General features: G+C 37.8%; 1 protein-coding gene across 1 annotated transcript; it reads right to left on the bottom strand.

Annotated features, from left to right (window-relative positions):
* Positions 1–165: 165 nt before the first annotated feature.
* hck (HCK proto-oncogene, Src family tyrosine kinase) lies at positions 166–25228 on the bottom strand. The gene is made up of 13 exons (XM_042409680.1): positions 25038–25228; positions 14821–14960; positions 12113–12146; positions 11550–11643; positions 10011–10106; positions 9573–9676; positions 7298–7447; positions 6767–6919; positions 6491–6673; positions 5250–5326; positions 2338–2491; positions 1877–2008; positions 166–525 (listed from the first exon to the last, which is right to left on the bottom strand). Exons 2-13 carry the CDS (start codon positions 14950–14952, stop codon positions 323–325), a joined length of 1512 nt encoding a protein of 503 aa, XP_042265614.1. The 5' UTR covers positions 14953–14960; positions 25038–25228; the 3' UTR covers positions 166–322.
* Between the last annotated feature and the right edge of the window lie 2674 nt (positions 25229–27902).

Here is a 27902-nt window from a genome sequence, read left to right as displayed (position 1 = left end):
TAATTCAAAGGGCCTAGCTTCTTAAAAAAAAAAAAAAAAGGTTCACCCATTCCCAATAATTTGTGTACAGTCCCTTGTTAGTATACAGTATGTGTGTTTGGATGAGCAAGAGAGAAAGAGAGACAGATAGACAAAGAGAGAGTGTGTGTGTGTGTGTGTGTGTGTGTGTGTGTGTGTGTGTGTGTGTGTGTGTTCTGAACTGCACTACTGTTTGCAGAAATTTCTTTTTTTTCTGTTATATATGAAAGGAACCGAATTGTTATTCTACTGTGTAGAAAAATGTGTAAAAACTGTGTGAAAATCTGTCTGTGGATGTTAAGTCTCATGGCTGCTGCTGATACTGGCTCTCTGTGGCTGTGTAGAAATCCTCCAGGACACTCTGCAGGTAATCGAAGGTAGGGCGGTCTTCTGGCTTGTTCTTCCAGCACTCCAACATGATTTCATAGAGTTCCGTGGGACAGCTGTCCAAGCGCTGCATTCGGTAGCCCTTCTCCAGGGAACGGATCACTTCTGGGTTGGTCATACCTGAAAACAAGAGCATGTCATTGGGTTAACGAAGGCTGTTGAGCCACGCCACAACCTCTTAATAGCTCATGTGGTGGAATGAGATGACTTCTGCTGGGATGCCAGTGCTGTGACATGGTAATGTCTGTCGGTTCATCACCTTGGTCCAGATTAAAATATCTCAACAACTATTGAATAGATTGCTTTAAAGCTTTGTACAGACACTCATGGTCCCTAGAAGATGAAGCCTATTGACTTTGGTGAGCCTATGACATTTCCTCTAGTCACCAGTAGATTGACATTCTTGTTTTTTAGTTAAATGTCTCAACAGCTACTATACGGTTTGACATTAAATTTGGTCCAGATATTCATTGTGCCAGCAGGATGAATGCTACTGACTCTGGTGATCCCCTTACTTTTCATTTAGCATCATAAGCAGGTAAAAGTATTCATTTATCATTTAACATCTACTTGATCGATTGGCACGCAAAATTTCATACAGACATTGGTTCGCAGACTGTGGTACTATGGTGATCATCTGACCTTTCCTCTAGTGCCATCATGAGGTTGACATTTGTGGTTTTGAATAAAATGGCTCAACAACTTATATGACATCTGGTAGAGATATTCATGTTCCCCTTAGAGTTTTTTCCAGTTCTTTGGTTTATAACCAAATACCTGCAACACTAATAACATTCCCATCAGCTGTGCATTGTGTTAAGTGCTAATCAGCCAATTTGCATGCTAACACTCTACAACTGAGAGTAAGAAAAAAGTGTGGCACACTCTGGCTCCATATGCATTTCTTCTTTTATTTAGATCAAAGTTCGTCCCTCTGGCTTTCTTCAAGATCAACAATAATAGTAGGACACAGGCACTGAAACACACATGCTACACATAATAAACACATGCTAAAACTAACATGGGAAACAATAATGTGCTAAACACCAGCATGTTATCATTCTCATTGTGAGTGTGTTACCATGCAGCATTTAGGTGCTACCCATAATACCTTGAGAAAAGCTCAGATGATAAAAAATTCTAAACGGTAGAGGGCAATGATGATGTGTTGTTAAACAACACAAGAAGAAAACTTCGGATGGCCATCCACACCCACAATGTTAGTCTTTGTAACTTGTTTACATACTGCCTCTAACCTCAAGTGATGTCTAAAATTCACAAGTGTTATACCATTCCAAAGTGGAGCTGTCTTTCCACTTTTTTTGGAAGGCCACTTTAAACTGGGGGCAAGAGAATTGGATGGAGTGCATAGGAATTGAGGTGTAGAAATAGTGCAAAAGTGCAAAATCATTCCCCTTCAGAGAGAATGTGGCTAATATTGTATGAACTTTGAAATTAGAGTATCCCTTACCTGGGTATGGTGTGCGTCCATAGCTGATAATCTCTGTCAGCAAGATGCCAAAGGACCAGACGTCTGATTTAATGGTGAAAGAGCCGTAGTTGATGGCCTCAGGGGCGGTCCACTTGATAGGGAATTTGGCCCCTGGTTATTGGAGGATATTGAAAACAGTCAGAAATGAATGTTAACATTGTTACTGAGACATTAGTTGGCTCCTAATGACACTGCTGCAAAGTTTCCTGCTTGTCACACATCCTCTCAAATTCTTACATCAGCCATACAGCAAGTCACTTTCTACTGTTTTTGTCACTCATGTTGTAACCTGACATCTCACTGACATAAAGTAATTTCCCATGAACTGATGAAATCTTGACTGCTCCCATTTCAGTACTTCTTGGGCATCAGTTCCCCAGTAATCACTTCTGCTGATGACACCTGGCTACACATGTGACAGTAAATATATTGGGTCGTACCTTCCCTGGCTGTGTACTCGTTGTCTTCAATGATGCGAGCAAGACCAAAGTCAGCAATTTTGCACACTAAAGCCTTATTGACCAAGATGTTGGCAGCTCTCAGGTCTCTGTGGATGTAGTTCCTCTGCTCAATGTAGGCCATGCCCTCTGCAATCTAGAAACAAACAAGTCATTGTAAAAGAGTGAAAACATAGTTCCAAATAGTAATTGTCAATGGCAACAAAACTGTACAAAACAGCCTGAAACAGGCTGCTTCCATGCTAACAATATTTCCTTATTATGCTCTTAGAAATACTATATGTACAATAGACTTTATATAAGCTGTTCTGTTTCTTTTAATAAATGGATTGATTTACCTTATTTATCCACTGGTTTTGTGTACCATTTACAAATGCCATTGTATACATATTACTTGGTATAATCCTTGGTTTTTAAAAGCATTTATTGTTTCGGATAAAGACATAAAGACAGACTGTACTATGCATGAGGATTTATTCACACGTGCACGTTCTCCCTTTAGTTCCTTTGTAGTGGCACCAGATAAAACCAATCTCTCTCACTATCTGATGAATAATTTAACATGACAAAATCTGACATAGTAGGGTTGAATCAAAACAGGCAGATCTAACCTTCTTCCTCTTCCCTGTCTGTTGTTTGTATTAGATTTGAAGCAACTCTTTCAGCAGGGTGCTAACTCCCCCTCTCTCTCACACACAAACATGTTCATGTTAAGCAAACTTTCTACAGGGGGGAGCTGTTTGGTCATTATCAGAGCAGCTCTACACAAGCCAACCTGTGCCACCCATATGTATAAGATAGGAGAGTTACTGTTGGGAGTTTAAATTTGCAGATATAGATATGTTGATGGATGGTGTTGTAAATTTAAAAATTGCACCACCCACAGGCAATGAGTGTTACAACTTTTTTAAGCTGCCATGAAAAACAAGATTTTTTTCATTTTATAGCAGTTGTTCTTTCTGTGTTTTTGTGGGTTTTTTTTAGTCACACTAGTGGTGTGAGATTCATCCTTTTGGGCCATTCTTGGTCCCCCTGGATTGAATCCAGCTGAATGTGATGATCCCTTGACTTTTCCTCCATGTTAGTTTTCATTTATCCAGTAAAATATCAAGAAATCCACACCATGGATTGGCAAAAAAAAAAAAAGAAAAAAAAAGAAAAAAAGTACAAAACCTGACCCTGACTTTTTCCAACATAAGGTTGACATTTGTGGTTTTGAGTCTCAATAATTATTGTATGGATTGGCATGAAATTTGGTACATTCATGCCCCCCTCAGGATAACTCGTAAAAACTTGGTGATCCTGTAACTTTTCAAAATTTGTCATTGTCAAAATTTCAATTTGTCCAATACTTTTATGATCGAATGCCTACAAAACTTCTGTCATACTCATCAGCCTCAGCTGCACTTTATGTTAAGTACTAAGTAGACAATGTTAGCATGCTAACACACTAAACTGAAACACTATAAATTTTATACCTGCTAAACACCGGTTAGCATAGTTATGTAAGCATGTTTGTCACTGTGAATATTTAGCTCAAAGTATAGCCTCACAAAGCTGTAAGCACAACATTTTTTGACATTTTACATTTGCAACTTGTACTTCCTGTAATGTTAAAGTCCCCCTCCATTCAAAAATATCTTTTTCTTCTTGTTGCTACAGTTGGAGATGCTATTTTCACATTCATCTGGTGAAAGTGGAAAGTTTATCTGTGCTCTGTGCTTGAAAATCTGTGCTCAAGGGTCGGGCCTATGAGCATGATTTGTGACATCTTATTTAGTTTTGAAGCCAATCCTGGTCCTGGTTCCACTTACACAAGTGTGATGTGGAAACTTGAAGCCTCCAGCGCACATACACTGAGAATGGACTTTACAGTGAAGAAGGAGACATCTTGTCTCCACCAGTTAAACATTTGAAATGAAAAATATTTGCATATCCACAGATTCTAGATTTTTAAATGATACATGATAAATGTTTAAATTAGATACCATTCCAAGCAGAGTATTTTTATACCTCTTCATACATGTCTGGAGAGGATCTTTAAAATACAATTATTAATAATAAAATAATTAATGAAAACATGACATTGTTGTACCACACCAACATCTAGCAGAAAATTAATGCTCAAAGAGAAATACAACTCAGCTTGTTCCTGTAAAACACCAAATGACGGCTTTTGAAGATTTTGTATATATATATATATATATATATATATATATATATATATATATGTATGTATATGCATCTTTTACTTCCCTTCTTAAACATCTATGACCCAGTCTGAATAGCCTTTTCAGGCAACTGATCATAAGACAAGTGAGCCTAAGTGTTAACTGTTAGGAGAAATAGTCACTTGTCAAGAGTGAACTATTCTACAAATAAACTACAGATATGTACATTAGTTAAATCACACCCAATGAAATTTAGTTCAAATATTCAGTCAACATAATTGGTTCCTTTCTTCTCTTATTTTTTTTTCAATTAAAATTGTCCATTTTTCTCTGAACCACCATACACACAAATAATTCAGTTCTTGGTTTGCTGGTGTAGACAGTCAGGCATGCTAGAACAAAGATATAATATAGTAACATACTAAACTGTCTATTATGTCACAGAATAGAATCTTCATTTTAAATGTTCTAAACTAGATATTGAATAATATAATTCACTTTGAAAACACTACCCAATAAGTAGAACAACAGACTAGTGATCTCAAGAAATGTGAATGTGAAAATTATGTGTAATTATGAAAATATGGCCTGTATATGCTGGAGGCAACCAAAAGATTCATTGATATAAAACACAAAACAGCCAAACAGCCAGATGATCTGGTCTGGCAAGCTATCATGTGTGGAATGGAGGACTGACACTAACTGTGATCGAATGAAATTCACCTGGGCAGAGAAGTCGATGAGCTTGGGGAGCTGGACACGGTTGCCCTCATCACTCTTTAGGAAGTCTAATAAACTACCTGTAGGCACATACACACAAACGCGTTAACAAACACACACTACATACAGTACATACTGAGCATATGCTGTAAAATATTTGTGACCTGGTGGTGCAAAAACACAAACATAGCATTTACAATTGTGTATTGACAGAGGTTCGACCAATATTTTTTATAGTATAACAAATAAATTTGAAGTTCATTGCCAATAGGGAGGTATCTAAGTGACCACTGCTATGTGCAAGTGTAGGTGGATGCCCTGCAACTTCCTTAAATTTTATTTTCCTTGTCTATTGAATTTATTGGTTAAATTTACAGCAGTGGTTCTCAACATTTTTTGTCTCGATACCCCCACAGCCCTGTCAGATGAACTCAAGTACCCTTCATCAACACCATGTTTTGTGTTCATTTGAATTGATTTCAAATTGGATGTTAACAAGTTGATATTGTTGCAATATTTCGTTTATACAGTTGAATTGTCATTGTCAGTGTTATGGTTGGTTTAATCAAGTTTGCATTTGTACTTCAACCAATTGCAGTGATCAAACTTTTAGCTATTTCAACTATTTAGACATTACCTGTAGCAATAATAACAACATAATTCCCGTTATTTCAACCATTACCATTAACCTAACTGTCTACGTATATCAACTATTCATCTGTTACTTTTAGAAAACTATTTGAACAGTATATTCATTACTTCAGCCATTTATCCATTACTTTTTGCTTTCTATTCCAATCATTTATCCGTTACTTTCAGCTGTTTAAACTTCTCTGCTTGCTTTCTACCTAGTTTTCATGGACTCTCAATTGTAACACATAAAATTATGTTGTAATCAAATTATAATTTCACTTTTTTTCAAATTAGTTGAGCTACTCCACAATCTTTCCATACCTTTCCATACACCATGGTAACTGCAAAAGTACCCCCTGGGGCACAAGTACCCCTGGTTGAGAACCACTGACTTACAGTATGTTAGTTTCTCTTAAGATAAATAGCGTTTTAGTGTAATATGATGTAGATAAATAATGTTGGGATAAATGGACAAATTCAAAGCCACTGATGTGCAGGTGTCACTGAATTAATTCAAAAGGGCACAAAAACTGAGCTAGTGAACTGAGTGAATTTTACATGTACTTCATTTGCATACACATACACATTCAGGAATGCACACAAACACATACCTTTCTCCATGAACTCAGTGATAATATAGATAGGCTCCTCCTTGGTGACCACAGCGTTGAGTCGAACCAGTTTGTCATGCTGTAGAGTCTTCATCAGGTTGGCCTCAGCCATGAAGGCTTCAACTGACATGCTGCCAGGCTTCATGGTCTTCACTGCTACCTTTGTGTGCTTATTGTATGTAGCTTCAAACAAAACAATAATTACAATTAGAAAATGAATTGCTAGCTTCCTATCCATCAATAATTGAATGCAAAACTGGCTCAGATCTATCTTACCCATCCAGACTTCTCCAAATTGCCCAGCACCGAGCCTCCTCTCCAGTTTGAGTGATGATCTTGGGATTTCCCAAGCGTCTTTCTCCCATGGCTTCTCAGGTTTGGGACTCAGGCACGGGTTGGTCAGGGTTTGGCAGAGGCCATCTCCCTGCTCTGGAATTAAACAAAGGAAATTTCATGATTTGACTTTATTATGGATTGATGTCTATAAATTTGAGTTTCTATAATTTAGCCATACAATTGATTACTTTGGTAATGGCCCTGATAATGTTCCACAGAGGCTGAGGCATTAAAGTTGGCCAGCAGAGTGTGCTGTGCATCAGTACAAGCTGCATGATTAATGGTGGAGCACAGACTGAGCTGAAGGCAAGACACTATTTTGCATTTTTTCACAATTAAATGAGTTCAAACTTGAGAAAACAAATTAAACTTATATCATCATGTCAATGAAGAAATACACTAACTCAGCTAGACAACTACAGAGCACAGCTGAGAGGAGGTACAATCATTCAGTAATAGTAGTGAACTCACTTTTGTAATGGCTGACCAGCTCCTGCAGGGTGCTGAAGGTGATGCGGGGAGAGATGTAGAATCCTCCGTTGTCCAAGGTACGGATCTTATAATGTTTAACTGTGTCACCAGACTGAACATCGCTATCCCTGACAGACAGAGAGTAGCTGCCTGTGGTGAGAGAGAAAGAAAGCACTACTTACCATGTGACCTATAGGGGATTTTTGAAATGCTGATGCAAATTCTTCTTTCAGGGGACAATGCTGATTGCTGGTATTTTAATCTGATATTCATCATTTTAAAATCTTTTATCTTTGTGAATAATATGTTATTGTTTTTATTCTCATTTGTCACAATAACTTAGATTGTAAACAAAAATATATATTAGAAGAAAAAAGAAAAAAATCATATATGTACATGTACACATACACGCTCACATATACAAAAAGTGAAAGTATGTAAAGTAAAAAACAAAGCTTTTTGAAAAGATTTATTGATCTCTACTTTTCTGACTGCTTGAGCTTCAAAGCAAGAAATTCTCATGGCCTGTCATTATTTTCATATTGTGTCCTTTGATATATAAATTCAGCCTTCGAAAAGAAACTCTTTACTTTATACTCTGATTTAACTGCCATTAATTACCTCAGTCACCAAAGATATTCCTTGTAACTGATTTGGAACTGAAGCAGTCTCATCCACAGTGGGAGGGGGTGAGCTATCTTTGTAAGGACGCTCAGAAATAAAAACTTCTCTTTTTGTTCTCACTTTTGTATCTTCTTGAAATGAAGAGGCCAAAGGAGTTGTCATTTAATTTTTTCCACTGAGTAGCTTTGATAAAAGTTTGACAGCATGAGTGTGAGCGACATCTTGGAAACCTTCTAAAAATGTGAACATTTTGATGCCAGGAAATGACAGGTATTCAGTATTTTGTCAAGACATTAATTCTTGTGAGGGTAGAAAAGTTTCTGGGACTGCTTGAAGAACAGCATGGGACACTTAAAGGAGTATTCCAGTATTGCACTTGCATAAATTTGGGAGAATCACAAAAGACAGATTTAAAGAATGGTCAAAATCGATGAAAAAGAGGACGAGATTTCTTGACTTTTAGTCTTTAATATGAGTCTATCTCCAGAACACATTTCACACAATGCAACTCAATAGCATCTTTCATTAAACCCTCTCACACCTTCTAAATGTCAAGCCCAATCTGAGATGTCATCAGGATTACTTTTTCATACTGAAAAGCTCCCTCTAGTGAGTGGTACTCTTGATTAGAAGTAAATTGGAATTCCTCTGTGAAATTGATGGCATGCCCCCTTAAACAACCCACAGTATCTATTCAGCTGGAAGAAAATCAGATTTTTTGGCCACTTGGGGGCTCATGGAAACAAGCTGTAAACACAACACAGATATTGGTATTATATTGTCACTGTTTTAAGTTGATATGGCAAACTTGTTAGCAAGCAGTTGCCTATTTATACATCCGGCAGACATGGAGCAACAATAGCATTCATTTGGAGTCTTGTGTCTGGTCACCTGATTCTTTATATCATGTAATATCTGACTCTTTAGTTGCTAAATGCCCCACAGTGTTCACCAGGTAGCTGCTAACTTAGTATGTCTGCTGTTTTGTGCGGGGCAGGTAGTGTGCAGTGGGTTCATCAGAGCTTTTTTTGTTGAAAACAGTTGCTTGCTGCATCTGGAAACTATGTTGATGAGAGTAGTGAGGGTGAACCAAACCAATAAAGTTGTGGGCTGTAAAAACCTTAACAATAAATTAAAAGATGCTAAAAAGCTGTTAGAGCTCAGGGTAGCTGCAGAGTTGGGAGATAATTATCTGTGGGTTCATCAGTACCAGTGACCGTTTTCACATTACACACTGACATATCTTCTATTGTTAATCTAAAAATTTTGACTAGAGCAGCTTTAAAGACAAATTATTAACATTATATTAATGTTAGTTTGTTAACCCAAGTATGTAATACTGTGCTACAGATGTGCTACAGGACTTTATTAGCACCATAGCACAGCTTGGTCTAAAGCATGTTTTTTATGGTACATTTCAAAAAGACAATTATGTTACCATTTATGTTATAGCAGCCACTGCCAAGATCATTTTTCCTCTAATGCATGGTTCTATTTTAAAATAGATTGCTTGATTTGTCAGTTGGGATTTTTGTTGTGAATATTTTCTCTTTATGACTACAGTAATTACTGTACATCGCTCCACTGAGGCCTTGTCTAAAACATTCTTGCAAAAGGACAAATAATCAGTTTTTGAATGTGCTTTACTCACCCTTGGTGGTTTCACTGTCTCGGATCATGTAGGATCCCACTTTGTTCCCAGGGGCCAGCAGCTGCCGCTCAGCATCTTTCCTGCTCACACCCTTGAAGAACCACCTCAACAACAGGAAACATCAGTTAGTACAGAAACCTCTTAACGGATCTTCTAGCATAAGCCATTCATGTTGTGTGCTGTGTTTCCTTACTATTTTACCGCTTTGTAAAAAAAAAAACTACAAAAAGTGCTGTTCAAATACAGTACATGATACTATGACTATTGATAGTAATGCAAATCATACTGTTATAGTTACTACAACTGGGAATAATAGTATGTATGAGTATGTGGACTCGTGGTAGTCAATTAAACTATTTCATATTCAGGAAAAAAAAGGTTTTCACAAGTGAGATAATGCATATTACAATAATGTGTTTTCAGTGTGAGTACACTTACTCCTCTGCCTCCAAAGTGTCTTTGGCTACATAATTACTGGGAATGAAGCCTTCCTGACCTGTACTGATTAACATAGCTCTCCACCACTCCCCCGATCTACAGAGAGACAGAGAGAGAGCATGACAAAACAACCAAGACAAACAAGAAGGGTGAATATTTCTTATCAACAAAGACATGACAAACCACATGCTTTACACGTCCAAAAACTAAATGTAGAGCATACAATTCCCTTTTTTACTCCTGTAACTGAAGCAAACAAACAAGTAGGGGAGAACTAGGTAAACAGAGCCAGTGGGTAAAATGAGCCATCCCCTTTATCTAGGTAACCATAAACAAAAGTAATCATGTGACCACAAATTAAGAAAGTATAGTTCACATTACTCAATCCATCTTGGACTCAAGCACATGGAGAGAGTGGTCAGCAAAACAGAGCAAAAAAAAAGATTTTTGTCATGCCAAGTGAATTCATCATGTTACTAAAGTTATCAGTCTTGTATCTTAATTAAAAAGATATGTTTTGGACAATATTACATGTTAATTTAAGCCAGTGTCAGCTACAAAACAAGGTCATAAACTTAGCATAATTGTGAATCTGAGCCACTGTGTGAAACAGTTTTGTCAAAATGGAGGTTGTGGGGTAAAACGTGCCGGTGATGTTGGGGCAAGTTGAGTCAATGGTTCAATTTACCCCCTAAAATGATTTTCTGATATTCTAGAGACTAGAGACACTGATCATGTTTGATCCCTGTTACAAGTGCAATGGGGGCATTGTCATCCTGGAAGAGACCACTCCCATCAGGATAGAAATGTTTCATCATAGGATAAAGCTGATCACTCACAACTACTTTGTATTGATTAGCAGTGACCATTCCCTCTAAGGGGACAAGTGGACCCAAACCATGCCAGCAAAATGCCCCCCATGCATAACAGAGCCACCAGATCCCCTCACTGTAGGGGTCAAGCATTCAGACCTGGACCAGTTTTTCCTTTACAAAAGCACATTTACACACACATTCTTTCTGTAGCTAACACACACAGTTTAATCACAGTTTAATCTTTACTGAAAATGTTTAGGTAACATGTCGAACAACAAGACACAAACATATGGTTTTACTTAAATGTACAAGTTTTTGCCTTTGTTAAATTGATGACATGAATAAAGTTCAAAATTATTTTTAATTTTATACTTAATTTGTTTGATTTTGTGTAATTTTTATATCAGTATTTAATGGTAGCACTATTTACCCATAGAGCCCTCAATTTACCCCATCCCCATGCTCATTTTACCCCTTCCTTGGGGCAAATTGTGCCATAGGACTAACTTTTTTTGATGGCTCATTGTTCTAAAACCATAATAATTAGATAACTTGTTTTAATTTCCATGGGTACACAACAACCTGAGATAAATATAGTAACTATTATTTGAAACAAATACACTTTTATTTTGCAGTAAAATCATCAAATGTAAAAAGTGGCTCATGTTACCCCGTTCTCCCCTATGGCTAATGCATCTAATGTCGCTGTTGATGCTCTACTCACTCCTCTAAGATTCGGAGTTTATCTCCCTTCTTGAAGCCGAGGTCTCCATCATGAATGGCCTCATAGTCGTACAGTGCCATGGCAATGCTCTCTCCTAGAAAAGAACAAAGAGCAAAATGCCTTACAGAAAGTTTTCACATTCTTGTCTTTATGTGCACATGACTGAATATCTGTGCATGTTGTTTTTTTAGTGCACACAACACACTGCATTTAGGTCTGAAATGTGTCTATCTTTGTTACTAACATGAGGTTCTCCACACTCATTTGACAAACTGACTTTCTTCTCTGCTTGATAATAATAGCAGTGGTTTTCTTTGTACTGGAGGCCTGTGTGGTGAGGCAGTGAGAGGGGCTATCACTCTGTACCCACACACAGACTCTCCTTCCTCTCTCTCACATGTTGTGTCAAGTTTTAGACAGGTGTTAACATAACAAGGTTGCTAGCAATCAACTGACGTTGGTGGTTCGTCAGCGAGTGACTTTAATATGAAATGTAGCATCAAGCACATGTGCTTAGAGTTACAATAAATACTGTTTAAGTGTAAGGAAAGATTGTGACTCACCATCTGGTGCATTGGCATTGGAAGGCATTTTGCTCTGTGGATAAGACAAAGAGAAATATGGTGGTATGAGGCTAAAATAGGAAGTCATTTCCATCAAAAACTAATTACCCCATATTTGTTGACTTTAAGTAAGAAAAACAACATTCTTAAAGCTACAATAGTTGATTTTGGCCACTTGGGGACAGCACAACAACCTAAATAAATAAAGACATTATCACCATATAAAGTTATTATGGTGAACGTAAACTGTTGCTTATATACACCATCAGCACACACAGATCAACATTAGCATTCGTTTGGAGTCATGTTTCTGTTCACCTGATACATTTAAGTTCTATATTCACCCCCTTTTTGCTCTGTTTTGGTTCCCACCAACTCCTGAGAGAAATATCTGTCTCTTTAGTGTTAAATTTTCTTCACTAGCTAGTCGCTAACTTTGTCTGTCTGCTGTTTGGTGCTTGGAAGGTAGTGTACAGTAGGTTTATCATTAATACCTACTGCGTCTGGATACAGGGTTGATTAGAGAGGTGAGAGTGAAACAAAACAGCAAAGTTGGAGCACCGTACAAACCAAAATAATTAATTGAAAGATGCTAAAACGCTCCTTAAAGCTGAGCTGCAGAGTTTGTGGGTTGATCACTATGAGCACCCCCTTTCACATTACACGTTTGTTTTTTACATTGTTAATATACAAATATTGAGTAGTGCAGCTTTAAACGGGTTGCCCAGCCTTAGTAAAGCAGGATTATCTCGCATTCTCTTGAAATGTTGTATTTCTTGTGAATAGAAGCAAAACAAGATTATATTTCAACAATACAATCTATTATATTTCAATAATTTTCACATTTCAAAGCAAAGATGATACAAGCAAGAGCACTTTATAGCTCAAGTCTAGACTAAAATTCAACCACAATGCACCAACAAACAGATAACAAACTTGTAACATTTGAAAGGAAGGGAGGAAGGAAGGACTTAGTCATATCAACTTTGAAAATCAGGATGTTGTTGACAGTTATCTTTACTTTAAGTGTTTGGGTCTGCAGTGGGTTTGCTCTATTTACTGCCTGGTCGCTACACAGCTGAGCTGTGTAGCGACCAGGCAGTCAGAAAGACTGTCTGTAAATTTAGACATCTGTGAGATAGTATAATACAGCGTACATGGGTTGAAGAATGACTAGGTGTTGCCTAATATTCAAGTTTTGATCACACATATCCTGCCTCAGCACTCTGGCTATGCTGCTTCTGTCACTTCCTCTTTCTTCATTGAGGGTGAAAGACGCATTACAGTCAGCACACAGGAAGCAGTGGCCAGAGGAACCACACAAGCAGCAGCACTGCTATTTTACCCATGGCACAGATCAAAGTTTGGCCAGTATGCAAATACACAATTAGCCACAGGAACATTTTCAGAGTGAACATCAGTCACACATCTATCATCTCTGAAAAGCACAGGGAAACTAACTCCCACTGTGTCTTCTTCTCTCTTTTGTAACTATTAGCACTTTCACTGTCTCTTCATTTTACACTATTTCTCTTCCTTGTTCTTTACTTAAAGCCAAGGCAATTTTGCAGGTGTGCATGCCCATGTTGTCAGATACAATCTGATTAAAGATCTAAATTCATGTCCAGTGATCTAAAATAAATAAGAGCATTTACTCAAGTGCTTTACTTAAATGCACAATATGTAATTTCTGCTGCTAAGGGTCTCTCAATCAAAAGAATAACAAAAGACGTAGTTTGATGATGTTGTGAAGTAGTGTGGGATCATGGGAGTTGTTGTCTTCATTGTTCCAGGTTATTCCGGGTTAGAATTACTTGACTGTTCATCGTTCAAGATGTTTTTACCAGGAGCTGAATTATCCGCAGAGGTCTCCTCGTCTCCAGAACAAACAGAAAAAATGAAGCAGTTTCACATAAAAAAGTTTCTCTGACAATGTTCGGTGGGCACAGAATGTCTGGGAGAAACATTTTGGATAATGTAAGTACACAACTCAACAAAATATATAACATAGATCTAGTCGTTTTTAGACAATTTAATGCAGAATAGTTACATTTTATAACTTTCAAGTTAAACTAAAATCATATTTAGTCATCGCTTTTTGCAGTCTAAAATAACATCAACATGTTTTTAAAATTCATTATTAATAGTTGTTTATAATTAGTATCAGGTTTGTCAGGGTGTGTCGGTGTATACTGTTGAGAACAAGAATAAGAGACAAATTTGCACTGTAGCCTATATGTCATGGGAAGATAGTGTTTTATTGGCAGTGGTATTGAATGGAGCATCTAAATGTGCAAAGAGAAATTTACAGGTACATGACATGCTGCAGCGGAGCAGCTTATTAGCTAACTAGCTTTTAAACTGACATTAGCAGTGCACTTTTCTCTGTTGAATGTTTGTTTGGTAGCTTGTTCATCAAGCTAAGGTGTGTGTTCATGATTTTAAGGTAGATAAGAAGGACAATTTATCAGGACAGCTAATGTCAGTTGCTGTTGTTTGATTGGCTGTATGGAAACGAGTTCTCTATCTATGTAGACAGAGAACTAACGGTATTCCAAAGATTAAATGTAAAGACATGGTGCCATCGTGAAACAGAAAAATATAAATCTCTCAAAGGAGAACATATGACACAGAGCATTTTTTAAGAGGAAACGTGTGAATTAATAGTTATCTATGTGAATTTTTTCTGTCACTTCATTACTACTTACAGCTTTATTTCCGGAGTTTCCTGCAGTGGGGTCTTTGACATAGTGGGCCGTCTGTGTGCGGTTCTGCAGATCGTCATTACCCATCCCTTTGCCGAGAGGCTCCTGTTCCTTCTTTGAGCCCACACAGCCCATGGTGCCTTCTATAGAAGGACAACAGAGGAGAAATAGCAGGCATGAAGGCAATGGAAGCCACTCAGAAACTGCCATTGAGATATATAAATGAAATAGTCAGGCCTAGTTGTCCTAGCCATACAGTGACTTAATATGTATCTACATTAGTCAGAGAAAAGCAGAATGTAATTAAGGTCACACCCATGTTTAGTACTGAACATAAACTACATATACAGTATAAGAAGAGGAGATTTTAAAGTAAAAAATATACATATAGCTTTTAATGATATGGATATTTCATAATTAGTCATTTTCAAACCTTTGTCACACAAACACTATTGTTGTATTTCTAGCACACATCCTGCACTTCAAGGCTCAAGGCTGGGATGGTACGATGCATGCTCACAATAAGTACATGAACAGGTTATGAATTAGTGCATCTCTGATGCTGCATGTTTATTTTGAAGGACACACATTTCCCGTTGTCATGACAGTAACGTCCAAAACTAATGTTGTCACATCAGTAGTTAGTGCTCATTCGAGCATTTGTAAACATGGCAAAACGCAAATACAACACTGACTATGTTAATTATGGGTTTTCTTACATTGAGGACCAAAACCTGAGTGTGTTGTATGCAACAAAGTGCTGGCACATGAAAGCATGAAGCCATCAAAAATGAAAAGCCATTTAGATACAAAACACTGCACTTAAAGACAAACCTGTTAAGTACTTTCAAAGACGACTCCAGGAGTTGAGGGCATTGCAAAAGTGCCTAACGCCTTCTTATTCAAAGCAAGAGCAGGCACTTTGTGCATCTTATCACATAGCTCACCGTATTGCAAAGTCGAAGAAATCCTACACAAGTGCAGTAGACCTTATCTTACCTGCAGCCATTTACATGGTCAGAGAGGTGCTGAATCAATTTGCAGTGCATAAACTGAAGACTATACCATTGTAGGCGGATTGAATAAATGTCCGATGACATCAAACAACAGACCGCAGCTTGCATCAAGGCAGGTGCTCACTATGCATTACAGATGGATGAATCCACAAACATTACGAACCATGCAATTTTTTTGTTTTATTTATGTGAGACATGGTTGGGAAGGGGACTTACAACAGCAATTTCTCTGCAGTAGAGATCCTCCCACCACTACAACTGTAGAAGACATTTTCAGTACTGTGGATTTGTACTGGGGTTCAGTGGGCTACACCTGGTGCTTTCAAAAGCTGTGCAAAGAGTAGTGAGGCGGTGAGCATGCTCGCGTGCTGTACCATGTGGAAGTTTGCTGGTTTTTGACAGCAAAGGTCTCACACAACCTTCCTTTTGACCTGTTTAGTGACGATGTGTGACTTGCATAAGTTGCTTATCTGGCTGATGTGTTTAAACAGTTAAACACATTAAATGTGTCTATGCAAAGGAGGGGACACAATATGTGTGAAAAGTCTGAAAAAATCGAGGCATTCAAAAAGAAAATTGCATTGTGGGCTAATCATGCTTCCAAAAATAGGCATGACGGAGTGACCGGTAGGTGAATGGTTATTGTGCATGCCACATTACTGTGACATCCCTGGTTTGATTACAGTCAGGGACCTTTGTTGCATGTCATACCCATCTCTCTCTCCCCTTGTCTCTTGTCTGCCTCTTCACTGCCCACCTCAAAAATAAAGGCAAAACTGCCAAAACAGTAATCTTAAAAAAGGGGGCTTGACATGTTTTCCAATGCTCAACCTCAGAATTACTTTGTCTACCATCACCCCAGACTCAGAGACTCTTGTAAGAAGCAAAAAAGCATCCTCAGTTATCCCATTAGTTCCCCCAAACTTAGGTCTGTTTTGTCAGCCATATGATGAAGGGTTCATGTAAAGTGCTAGCTATATAAACCTCTAATTCAAGATACGTCCTTTTTGGCATTGCAAAATACATAACAGGTCACTATTGAAGTATTCAAGGCATTAGAAGGTTTGTGATGACCCTCACTTTAATACCTAAAAGTAATTTAAGATTCATGTTTATTGTAAATTTAGGTGCAACAGCCATAATCTGCCAATCTTGACAGGAGATCAAGATGACAGATATCATTACATATTAGTTTGTTCTTGCTTTGATGATGAGAGAAACATATTAATTAAATAATACTATAGGATAAATCCAAGCATTGGTAAAGAGTAATTTTATGTCCCCTGAAAATCTTGTTTCCACTGACCCCCAGAAATTTAACCTCTCTTTGCTTCAGTGATGTACACTGTGACATCACTGTTGGGTGTGATTACAGGAGCACACTTCTGACCAGTTTGATCAAACAATAATGGTTACCTTTAAATGTGCTTCTCTCTTCATTTGCGTGTTTGTTTATAATGTATTTATTTACTTAGACTTTTAATTGTAACACTTTAAGTCCTGGTATTTAGTATTTATGTACAGAGCAGTTAATGAAGGGGCTAGTGTAAATAAATACACAACATACATCACATAATACAGAATGTGATTCACTCTGTTTGTAATATGTTAGTAATAAGCTAACAACACATCTACACACAACTACCTTCTGCCACAGCTCGACAAGTAACAAAAAGACTGAATTTCATTACTAAATTTACTGTAATGTTGGAAGATACCGACTCGACTCAGCTATCTCAGACTGCTACAGTCTCATATTAGCTTCAGCTGAACTTCTAGTGGAATAGCTTCAGGGCCAGTATAGAGAGTAGGAATTGTAACAGTGACCAAGACCCATTTACAAGTACATGTAGGAACGTCAGTATTGTATTAAGACAGACTTCCTACACTACCTTAAAGTTTAAAGTGTTACCTTTTTGTTCTTTTACATGTGAAATTATATCCATGAGGGGTCACCATTGAATAGAGGAAAGTCAAAAGTCAAAAGATCTGGTAGTCATTTTTAAATGAATGTACTGTTAACTGTTTTGGAAAGAAGGTCTTCATATATTTTCACATTTGCAGTCCATCAGGTTCCACTCCTGCTGATGTGATCACCAGCTTTGGTTGGGCATTGTGCTCGGATCCAAGGGCACCAGAAGTAGGGATTCCAAGGGGCCATTGCCCCCATTCTTTTAAAGTTGTGATCATTGTATCCCCGCAAATACCCCAATATTGCAACACTTAAGGTAAAAAAATGTTTCAATCATTCCTGTCTACTCTAGGACATTAGCTAGGAAAGTAATCTTTTTTTCTGATTTATCATTAAATATAGATTTCGGGCATGGCTGCTTACAACACAAGGACAACGTTAACATTCCTATTGCACATATACACACTCTAACACACACACACACACACACACACACAGACACACACACACACACACACACACACACACACACACACACACACACACACACACACACACACACACACACAGACATTTTGGTCCCCGCACTTCTGAAATTAATCCAGTGCCCCTACTTAGATCAATACCATGCTTATTCTACTCTGACCTCTAAGAGCCTCAGAACTGGCAGCCTCTAGTCTCTACTGTGAATCTGTTTGAAAGCTGTAACACATGTTAAGTGGTGTGGCACAGAGCTGAGACATTCTCTCTCCCAGCCGACTGTTTCTGTAAATGTACTGTATGTCTCTAATATTGGGTGGAGAAGGCGTGAAAATGGCATATCACATGATGCTGTTAGATACTCACTACAGGGGGAAGACTGAAAAAACAAAGATGCCTTATAGCTTACAGTTTACCGGATGACCCAGACGGTATAATTTTTGGGATGCTGTATGCTTCTTCAAGCTCTCTCCCTCCACATTGTTGATGATTTCTCCTAACTTGATGTTGGCAACACAAAAGCTTAGTCACTTAAAGGTCTTTCTCTCTACTGTGGCAGTAAAAACATTTCTGCACAAGCCCTCTTATTCATCTGTAACATCGAGGGAATACTTTGTTTTCTTTGAGTATCATACTGTATCTCTTTGTGTATTTACATGTATGTACATGTTCTGTGTGTGTTTCCTGGCGAAAACACACACAGAACACCACCACTATAGACTGAGCTGATGCTCCTTGCTGCATGTCTCTGCTCTGGACAAAAGGATCTCATTGCATCTCACCACTGTCACCTCTTAGTGAGTAGGAACAGGACAAAAACATGTCTTATCAAACTTGTGGCAGTGATACGTATTTGGACTCAATCATGGGGACTAGCAAGCCAAAACTATGAGCTGAAGGCAGATGAAAAGCTTCATGAAGCTGCATGCTACTGTCCTGATGCAACATACATACAATAAGTAGATTTTTGTTTATTTACTGTAAAATTAATGCACATGTAGTATCAACACAATTATCACATAAACTAAAACTTGATTTTCAAGTTATCAGCTTCATGTAGTCTACAGCTTCATGTTTTTGGAGAATAATGAAGCATAAATTGCTTTACTTCCACTTGATACCTGCATATCTTGATACTGTGTCCTGTATTCTTTTGGTCTGAAAGATGTACTGCACCTAATACTTGAAAACTCAAAGTACTTGTAAAATTTGATATATTTTGATATATTTAGAGGTCTAGATACACGTACACTGAGGCAACATAACATAGCCTATAAAGCCCTCCACATTGTTGATGATTTCTCCTAACTTGATGTTGGCAACACAAAAGCTTAGTCACTTAAAGGTCTTTCTCTCTACTGTGGCAGTAAAAACATTTCTGCACAAGCCCTCTTATTCATCTGTAACATCGAGGGAATACTTTGTTTTCTTTGAGTATCATACTGTATCTCTTTGTGTATTTACATGTAAATGTGTATGCAGTTATATGGAACAAAGTTTAACAGAAGTGAGAACAAAGAGGGAGTCTGTGATGGGAGATAGAAGCTGTGTTTTGTTGCTTATCACATCGAGAGAGAGTTACACTGTGTAACCTATCTCTCTTCAGCTCAGAGAAGCAGATCATTGCACACACACTGAATGAAGGAAGTAATCTTTATCAGCAGTGCTAAACAGCAGGACCTTGTCATCATGCAAACAGGTCTACTATGATTTTGGAGGTCATGTCACCTTGGAATGACCCAAAGCATCACAAAAGAGGACACTGATATTCTCAGTAGATAAACTTTTGAATTAGTGGTGACAGGAAACACCAACACTCACAAAACGTTAAATGTTTCTTGGTTTATTCTACATCCACATTCTTTACCATATATAATCATTACTGTACTGCACTGGTGCTACTTATGTACAGCGGTAAGCTATGGAAAATGTTTCATTTGAGCATTTAGACACAGGAAGTTTCGGTGTTCTTGAGGTCAAAATTAGTGGCGTTGAAGTATTTGCTTCCTTTTTTTCTTTGTTCCAAACCTTGTTCCTCTTTCAATGTCTAATCAAAGAAGGGTCTGGTTTCTTTGGACAGTTTTGACCTCTATTTAAAACTCTTTAGTACAATGCCTCTTCCAAATAAAAACAGTGAACAGATGGGGCTTCCGGTCATATTTTTACTGAAACAAAATGGAGGTTCGCACTAGGCTGATGATAGATAACACATTGCTCCAGTCTGGCTCTGTAAAAATGCAGCTGCCATTGACTCATCTCTGTTATGTGTAAAGTAGTTAAATATATGTTGAAGTCAATCCACTCAGCTCTTAGTGAAGTAAGAGTAACTGAAGAAACCAAAATGAACTGGTATGCTCCAGCTATTAAACCTCCTTAATGAGACAGGAGAAAAGAGCAGTTAACCATACTCCATGAACCTGTCTGTAGAATAGACCAGGATACAGTAGGTCAGCAGAACAAACACCTATTATTGCTTGTAGTTAAGGTGAAAGGAACTTACTTGTCTCAATACTTCTCCTACACCCACAGGCTCAGAACTGAGGACAGACCTGCTGTCAAGTGCAATCCGCCTCACTATACTTAAGGTGGCTGGGGCGGTAAACTTTGAATAGGACAGTTCTCACACCCACAACCCTCCTCTGAGCGTAAAGTGGAAATGCAGCTAGCTCGTTACACATTTGTCATGCTAAACAGCTGAAAGGGAATGGGGGCATAAACCAACATAAGCAGGTCTAGTCTGTGTTTGCTGGAGTAGCATAAAGAGGTCACACATGGGTCTCTGGGGAAAACACACACAGAACACCACCACTATAGACTGAGCTGATGCTCCTTGCTGCATGTCTCTGCTCTGGACAAAAGGATCTCATAGCATTTCACCACTGTCACCTAAGAAAAGTGGATGATCAGAAGGGTTGATGCTGCTCTTTTACTGAGGCAGCCACCTTTAAATGATACACAAAAATGTATGCTTAAGTGAACAGAAACGCATTAGAGCATATGTCCTGTGTGAAATTTTAAAAAAAAGATGAAGCTGGTTTCACAGACAGTGGTTTTTAAAAAATGGATAGAAGTTGGTAAAATAAAGTTTTTATGCCAACTTCAGCATTCTCCTCCCTGTGCTAAAACACTTGTTGGGGGATATGAAAGATAAATCTGTGAGAAAATGCTTATGCTTTGTCTACGCTGACAGTTTCAGTTCTGTTCTGTTTTTCCACATTCATATTTGTTATCTGCCTCATTGAGACTTTCAACCTTGAAAAAAAGAACTTTTATCAAATTAATAAAGGTTATGTTGGTAACACTTTATCTTAGGTTCCCCTGTTTAGCATTCATGAGCAGTACACAAACATTAAATTAATGGTTTATAACACACTATGATATAGTAGTATTATGAAAAGTTATAACTGACAAATACTGTGCATTAATTAACAATTAAAATGTCCTTATATCTGCTTATAACTAAATCATAGGGTTATACACCATTATTAAATGTTTATAAATGATAAATAGGGTAAAGTAAAGGGTTACCATGATAGCAAATTTAAATAAATTGATGTTCAACTACTTTCATCTTGATTTCTTGCCTCTTGATCCATACCATCAGTCTTCGGAATCAAGTTTGTGTTAGTTTCACAATAATGTCCAGAGAAAGATGATGTCTAATGGTGGAATTCTCAGTTTCATATCATCACCAACTCTATCAGTGGTCAGAATCTGCCCACCAAATATCTCCTCTGTTCTGAAACCATTCAAGTCAACAGACTAGCCAACACATATTAAAAGACAAACTCCCTGGGATCGCAATACGATTAAAGTTGTAACCAGCTGAATGTATTTTTATAATCTCTCTCACTCTGGGACTGGATGCATCAGTGTATTGTATTTGTTCAGATCATAAGAATAATGACAGAATCAGATGACCTCCAATGCCACACTAAGCTTTAACATGGCTCCAAAGAACCCAATTAAGGATAGTTTCTTGCCATTGTGACCACAGGTGGTAATTACAAGATATGGTACAGTCTGAATTTGCCTTCATTTCCCAAGATTCTCTGCTTTAAAGACATCAGAATTGATCTGTGACATTTTAGCATGTCACAGATAAACATCACAGATAGTTTAACAGGTGCACAAGTAGAAAATTAGTCATAAAGTCAGTGAACATTCTCATTCTCATTAATGTCAGTTACACATCATCTATCTAAAGTTTGCTATAGTTAGCCTTAGCCACTGTAAACTATATACCAGACCAAGTTAGGCTGTAGCAGCAAATATCCTGAGTGCACTGACTTGAGTAATGGTGCATTTTATTGCTTATGAATTCAACTTTTTAATTTGAAAGAAGGACTGTGTTATTTCTTCTTTCAAAAGTCACATAGACATGCTTTAACTGTAAGAGCAGTGCTAACAGGAAAGCAGTTTTAGTGAGCCACAGTTAAAAGGACAGCATGTCACTATCACCTCTGAGGGGGAAGTGGTAGGTCTGTTTTTTTTAAGAAAGTGATAGCACATTGTCAGTCTAAATATAAGTCATTTTTTTGATTATATCAAATTTTTACAAGTAAAAATATGCAGAATTTGACACAGAATTTCAATTTAAGAAGAGTTAACAGAATTTACATACACCCCAAAAACATTATTCAAGATATGATGTTGCTGTCACTCATGTAATAATCTAATGTCAGCACTTGTATAAAGGCCCTGTTCAGAATGATCAAATTATATCCTACCATGCAAATGAGTACCACTGCAAACATCAGGCTGAGTAGTCGTTAATCTACCAGACCATAGATAGGTAGCCACATTCAGCACAAGCTTGATTTGGCCCCACAACACCACAAGAGGGCACAAACAAAAGTGCCCTGACATAACTTCTGTTGTGATTTGGCGCTATATAAATAGAAATGAATTAAAATTGAATTGAAACATGTCTAAGCTGCATGTTTCATATTTATCCAAGTAATAAAAGTTGCACACTATGTACATTTGCTCCCTGTGGCTGTCCATGCAGCAAGCAGATCAAGGCCAGTTTGACAGTCAATATGTCCACACTGCATACCTGTCATCCCTATAAGCTAAGTGAAGTTCGACTGGCAGTTCAACAGAATGCCACACTTTCAATGTGGACCTCTTTATGCAGGATTCCATGTACTGTATTCTACCACCACAGGAAGATAGCAATAATTCATGTGTGCTCTGTTATGAGGAATGATTTTTTTTCCCCAGATGTAAATTTTGTGGGCTGTGAAAGGCTGCCAGGGTGTGTGTGTACCTGTTTGGGACTGCCTCAGGCCATAACAACATCACCTGGCAGCCTGGCACGCGACCAACAGGACATTAGAGAGGGAAGAAGACAGAAAGAGAGACAAAGAAGAAAGAAAGCTTGCCACTTTATTGTTATTAAATGACTTATCAACAAGAAATGACAGGAGACTGGACTGCAGGGTGACTCCATTTCATTAATTTTTACATGTAGCTATTGCATGACATGACTGAATTTAATTCCATACACACACTTGTTGGTCTTAACAAAAAAGCATATCGTGGGTTGTATGAATTTCTTTTTGAAATTCAGTAATTACATAACAGTTACTTATCCCAATAATCCTCTGTTACCTTGACAATTTTGGGGTTGACTTGTTTGCCATATTACTTGTAGTTTGTTGGGGGGTTGATATCAGTTTGGCCTTTGTGCGTTCACTGGACAGACTGGTCCAGTACATGCTAGCTTGATGGGGTTAGCCACCACCAAAAGAGGAGAAATTAAATGCTGAATGAATTTTTAATGACTAATTACATAAAAATTGCACATATTACAGAATATAATGTATTATTTTTTATAGTTTCTCATACAGGTGGTTTTGACTATAAAAATTCTTATTCTCCTTTTCCTTCAAAGCAAGAAACACTCCACCAACCAACCGTGTCATTCAAAACCCCCAAAATTTTGGGTTGCAATTTTCAGTTTACAAAATATGAGGGAAAAGTGGCTGAAGTGGCTGCAGTAATGCAAGCAAGATAGATGTTAGTAATGGGGAATGGTATACAATGAGCACCAGTATGATGCAATATCGGCATTTCTCTCTAAAGGATGTGTAAAAGGTGTTTACACATATACATGTCTTCATACTACATAAATATACACTTATATTTGATGTAACATTTTTGTGAGCATGTTGACAAATGACCAGGGCATGATCTGAAGCTCACTGAACATCTAAAAATGAAAGTTAATGTAATGTGCAGACACTGGAAGATGACAGAAGAGAACAGAAACTAGTCTACTGGTTTCTGGTTTAGTCGAGATGGACAGTCTAAAAATAACTGACACACACACACACACACACACACACACACGCACGCACGCACACACACACACACACACACACACACACACACACACACACACACACACACACACACACATATGCATACATGCAGAATTGAGCAAAGATGAAGCACTTTGGGCCAAATTAAGATAATTAATATACCATTGTGTTTATCAGTGTCAATTACATAATATTTGACAACTTTCACACTTTACACGTGTTCTGCTGTCTGATTTTGTCGATAATATAAATGACATATGTTTTCTGTACAGCAACTTTTGTAGGCGGTGGTTGTTTCAACTCTTGAAGGTGAACTTCTTCTTTTTTGAAGTCACCCTGAGCATCCTTGTTGAAAAATGTCGTTATTGTTATTCTTCCCTCAACTTAATTCACTTTACAGCATACCATTTGTTCTGTGTATAATTTTTCAGAGCGTTTGGCTTCTTTTATTCACAAGCAACATCAGATCAAGAAGACACTTACCGCGTTTCAACCAATCACTTCTTCAGTTTTTTCTGCGGTTGTAAATGATCTTCTAGAGTCGGATGACGGTGAAAAGAATATTCCTCATTTCTTTCGTGTAGCTTCCATCCCCTTGTAGTCGCTTTTGTCTTGTGAGTGAGGCTGAAGATGTGGACGGGGCGGCACAGCGCTGCGCAATGGACTCGGACAAGGAAGTTTGAGCTGTGCGCATCTGACTGAGTTGATGAAAAGAGGAACAAGCTGTCAGCTGCCTCCACACCAATCGTACTCTTAGTTTCACTGGCTGAAATAGCCGGCTTATCATTGTTCCCCCCCTCCCAGCTGCCTCTTCAGTGATAATTCATTTGAATAGGGGAAAGAGAGCTGTTGTGTGCCAAAATGCAGAAAAAAAATCATATAATCTATTTATTTTTTCAGTAAAGATAATTGTCTGAAGATTGTGGTTCAAATTAAGGCCTATACTCTTTCATCAAGTCATTAAGGGTTTTAAATTTGACATTTATCATTCCAAAAAGCCAAACGTGAGGGTGAGGCCTAAACTGCTGGTAGCATGTTAGACGGAGGAGAAGATGGATGGAGTGGAAAGAATGGGTAAATGGATGGATGCCATGGATGGATGGACAGATGTGAGGGACACATTTGCATGGTGTGCAGGACAGCTCATGTATTCAAATGATGGTTTGACAGCTATCATGCTCAGTGCATCCTCTGGGCGGAGGCAGGCAGCAGAGGTGAGGCAAGGCGTGGGTGGTTCATCCCCAGGGCCCACAGCAGCAGCTCAGTAATAACACATGAGAGAAAGCTCCTGGCTCTTCAACCATAATCCTTAATCAACAGTCAGGATTAGACACTGAGTTCCCCCTGAAACCACTACAGTGATGGAGAGAGGAAGGGAGGGAGAGGGAGGAGTGCGGGTGTCAGGAGGACCAGGATAAGAATGAAATGAATGAGATGAGAAAGAGAGCAGAAAAAAACAGAAAGATATAATGGAAGAGTTTTAAAAATGCTGAGGGATAATACAAGATAAAAAAAATCCAGCACCAGGGACAAATTGGTGTTAGGCAGCTGCAGATGACCTGACATTGCCTGGTGTGGGTGCAGCCACAATGAGTCTTTTACTCTGACATACAGGCCACAGTTTGTGGCCCTCTGTATTCAAACTTCAGGGGGAAATGAGTTCCTCATTTACCAGGCTGAAGATCCACAGATTATTTATTACACAGGGAATTGCAGCACACGTGACTGACAAACTACATACAAATACATTGACAGGTGTACTTTAATCCTGCAGTCATTACAAATTCATTCAGCTTCTACTATTATTACACTGTCAAAGTGCTTTAAATGGTTGAGCCAGGATTAAAACATTTCAGGACTGCAATGAGGCAAATAAAATAAAATCAGATAAAATCAGATAATGAAAAATAACCAAACAAATTGAATAAAATACCCTACAATAATACAAGATAAAAACAATAATACTAGTGTAGGGCTGCAACAAACAATTATTTTCACGATCTATTAATCCACTGACTATTTTCTCGATTATCATTTGGTTTACAGAAAGATGGCAAATATCAAAAAATGCTCATCAGAAGTTCCCAGAGCCCATGGTGACATCCTGAAATGTCTTGTTTAGTCTAAAACCCAAACATATTCAGTTTACTATCATAGACAAATTACACAACCAGAAAATATTCACTTTTGAGAAGCTGGAACAAATTGTTTGCCATTTTTGCCTAAAAACGATCTAAATGATTAATCAGATATCAAAATAGTTGCAGATTAATTTTCTGTTTATCAACTAATTGATTAATCAACTAACTGTTTCAGCTCCAAAACAGTGTGCTAGCATTATTGAAAAGCTTTTCAAACAAAAGATATGTTTTAAGAAGTGATTTAAAAGATAACACTGATACTGCTAGAGTCAGGTCTGTTGGTATCTTATTCTGGACTACCTATTACTGAATTAGAAATGGTTGTGGTCTGTGTTGATCAGAAGTGAATGTAATCAAATGCACATATGGGCTTTGGCAGAGCTGACCAGAAAAAGGAAGCAAATAGTCAGTTTACTCTAAAATAATTTAAATTTCCATCTGTCACTTCCTGAGGGCTGAGATGTGACCACCACCAAAATTTCATCCGAAAAACCAGATGAAATTTGAATTTTCAGTAGAAATGATCAAATGCTCTTCTGTGTTACAAACATGTGTACATGAATTCAAATCTGTTATAGGTATTGGATTGTTATGCTACAAGGTGCTGACCATGGAGCTGATTTCCTGTAACAGTAAAACTGTATCATAGGACTCTACTACATGACAAAGTTTTGATGGTTTCCACAGATTTCTACATCCCTGATCATCTCACCACAACTGCTTTGCATAATGTCCTGCACAAAACGTCAGACATAATGTTACTTCTGTTTCCCAGAACACTCACCATTATTCACTGAGGGTTATTCCTGTGTATAATGTGGTAGCTCTTACATTTGTATTGAATATAAGAGCCATAGAATCATTTAAGAGGCAACATTCAAAAAAGGAAATTTATATCAGCATCAGAAGTAGTGCATTCATACAACAGTGTCTAAGAATGTGTGTTATATAAAAAGCAAAATATCTTTTCAGACCATTTAACAACACAGCATTTAGCATGATAAATTAGCATACTGTAAAAGCCAGAGAATGGTACACTTACATTAGCACAGTCAATCACACTTTAATTAACAGAGAGATGCGAATGGCAGGGAAAAGCTACTTTGTCCACTGACCATTGACTCAGTACTGTACATAATGGACTCAAATGGCATTAGAGAGACATGATTGAAAACAGTAGAAATCAATATTACAGCATTAGGGCTGC

The sequence above is a fragment of the Thunnus maccoyii genome, chromosome 4 (genome assembly GCF_910596095.1).
Source record: "Thunnus maccoyii chromosome 4, fThuMac1.1, whole genome shotgun sequence".
Lineage (NCBI taxonomy): Eukaryota > Metazoa > Chordata > Actinopteri > Scombriformes > Scombridae > Thunnus > Thunnus maccoyii.
The sequence above is the reverse complement of the archived record's forward strand: the minus strand, read 5'-3'. Positions and strand labels throughout refer to the sequence as shown.

Coding starts and splice junctions, on each gene's coding strand:
- hck (XM_042409680.1), bottom strand. CDS start 14,952: ATGGGCTGTGTGGGCTCAAAGAAGGAACAGGAGCCTCTCGGCAAAGGG. Junction 5,327..6,490: donor CACTGAGTTCATGGAGAAAG/GTATGTGTTTGT, acceptor ATGTGCCTACAG/GTAGTTTATTAGACTTCCTA. Junction 526..1,876: donor TGGACGCACACCATACCCAG/GTAAGGGATACT, acceptor TCTTGTTTTCAG/GTATGACCAACCCAGAAGTG.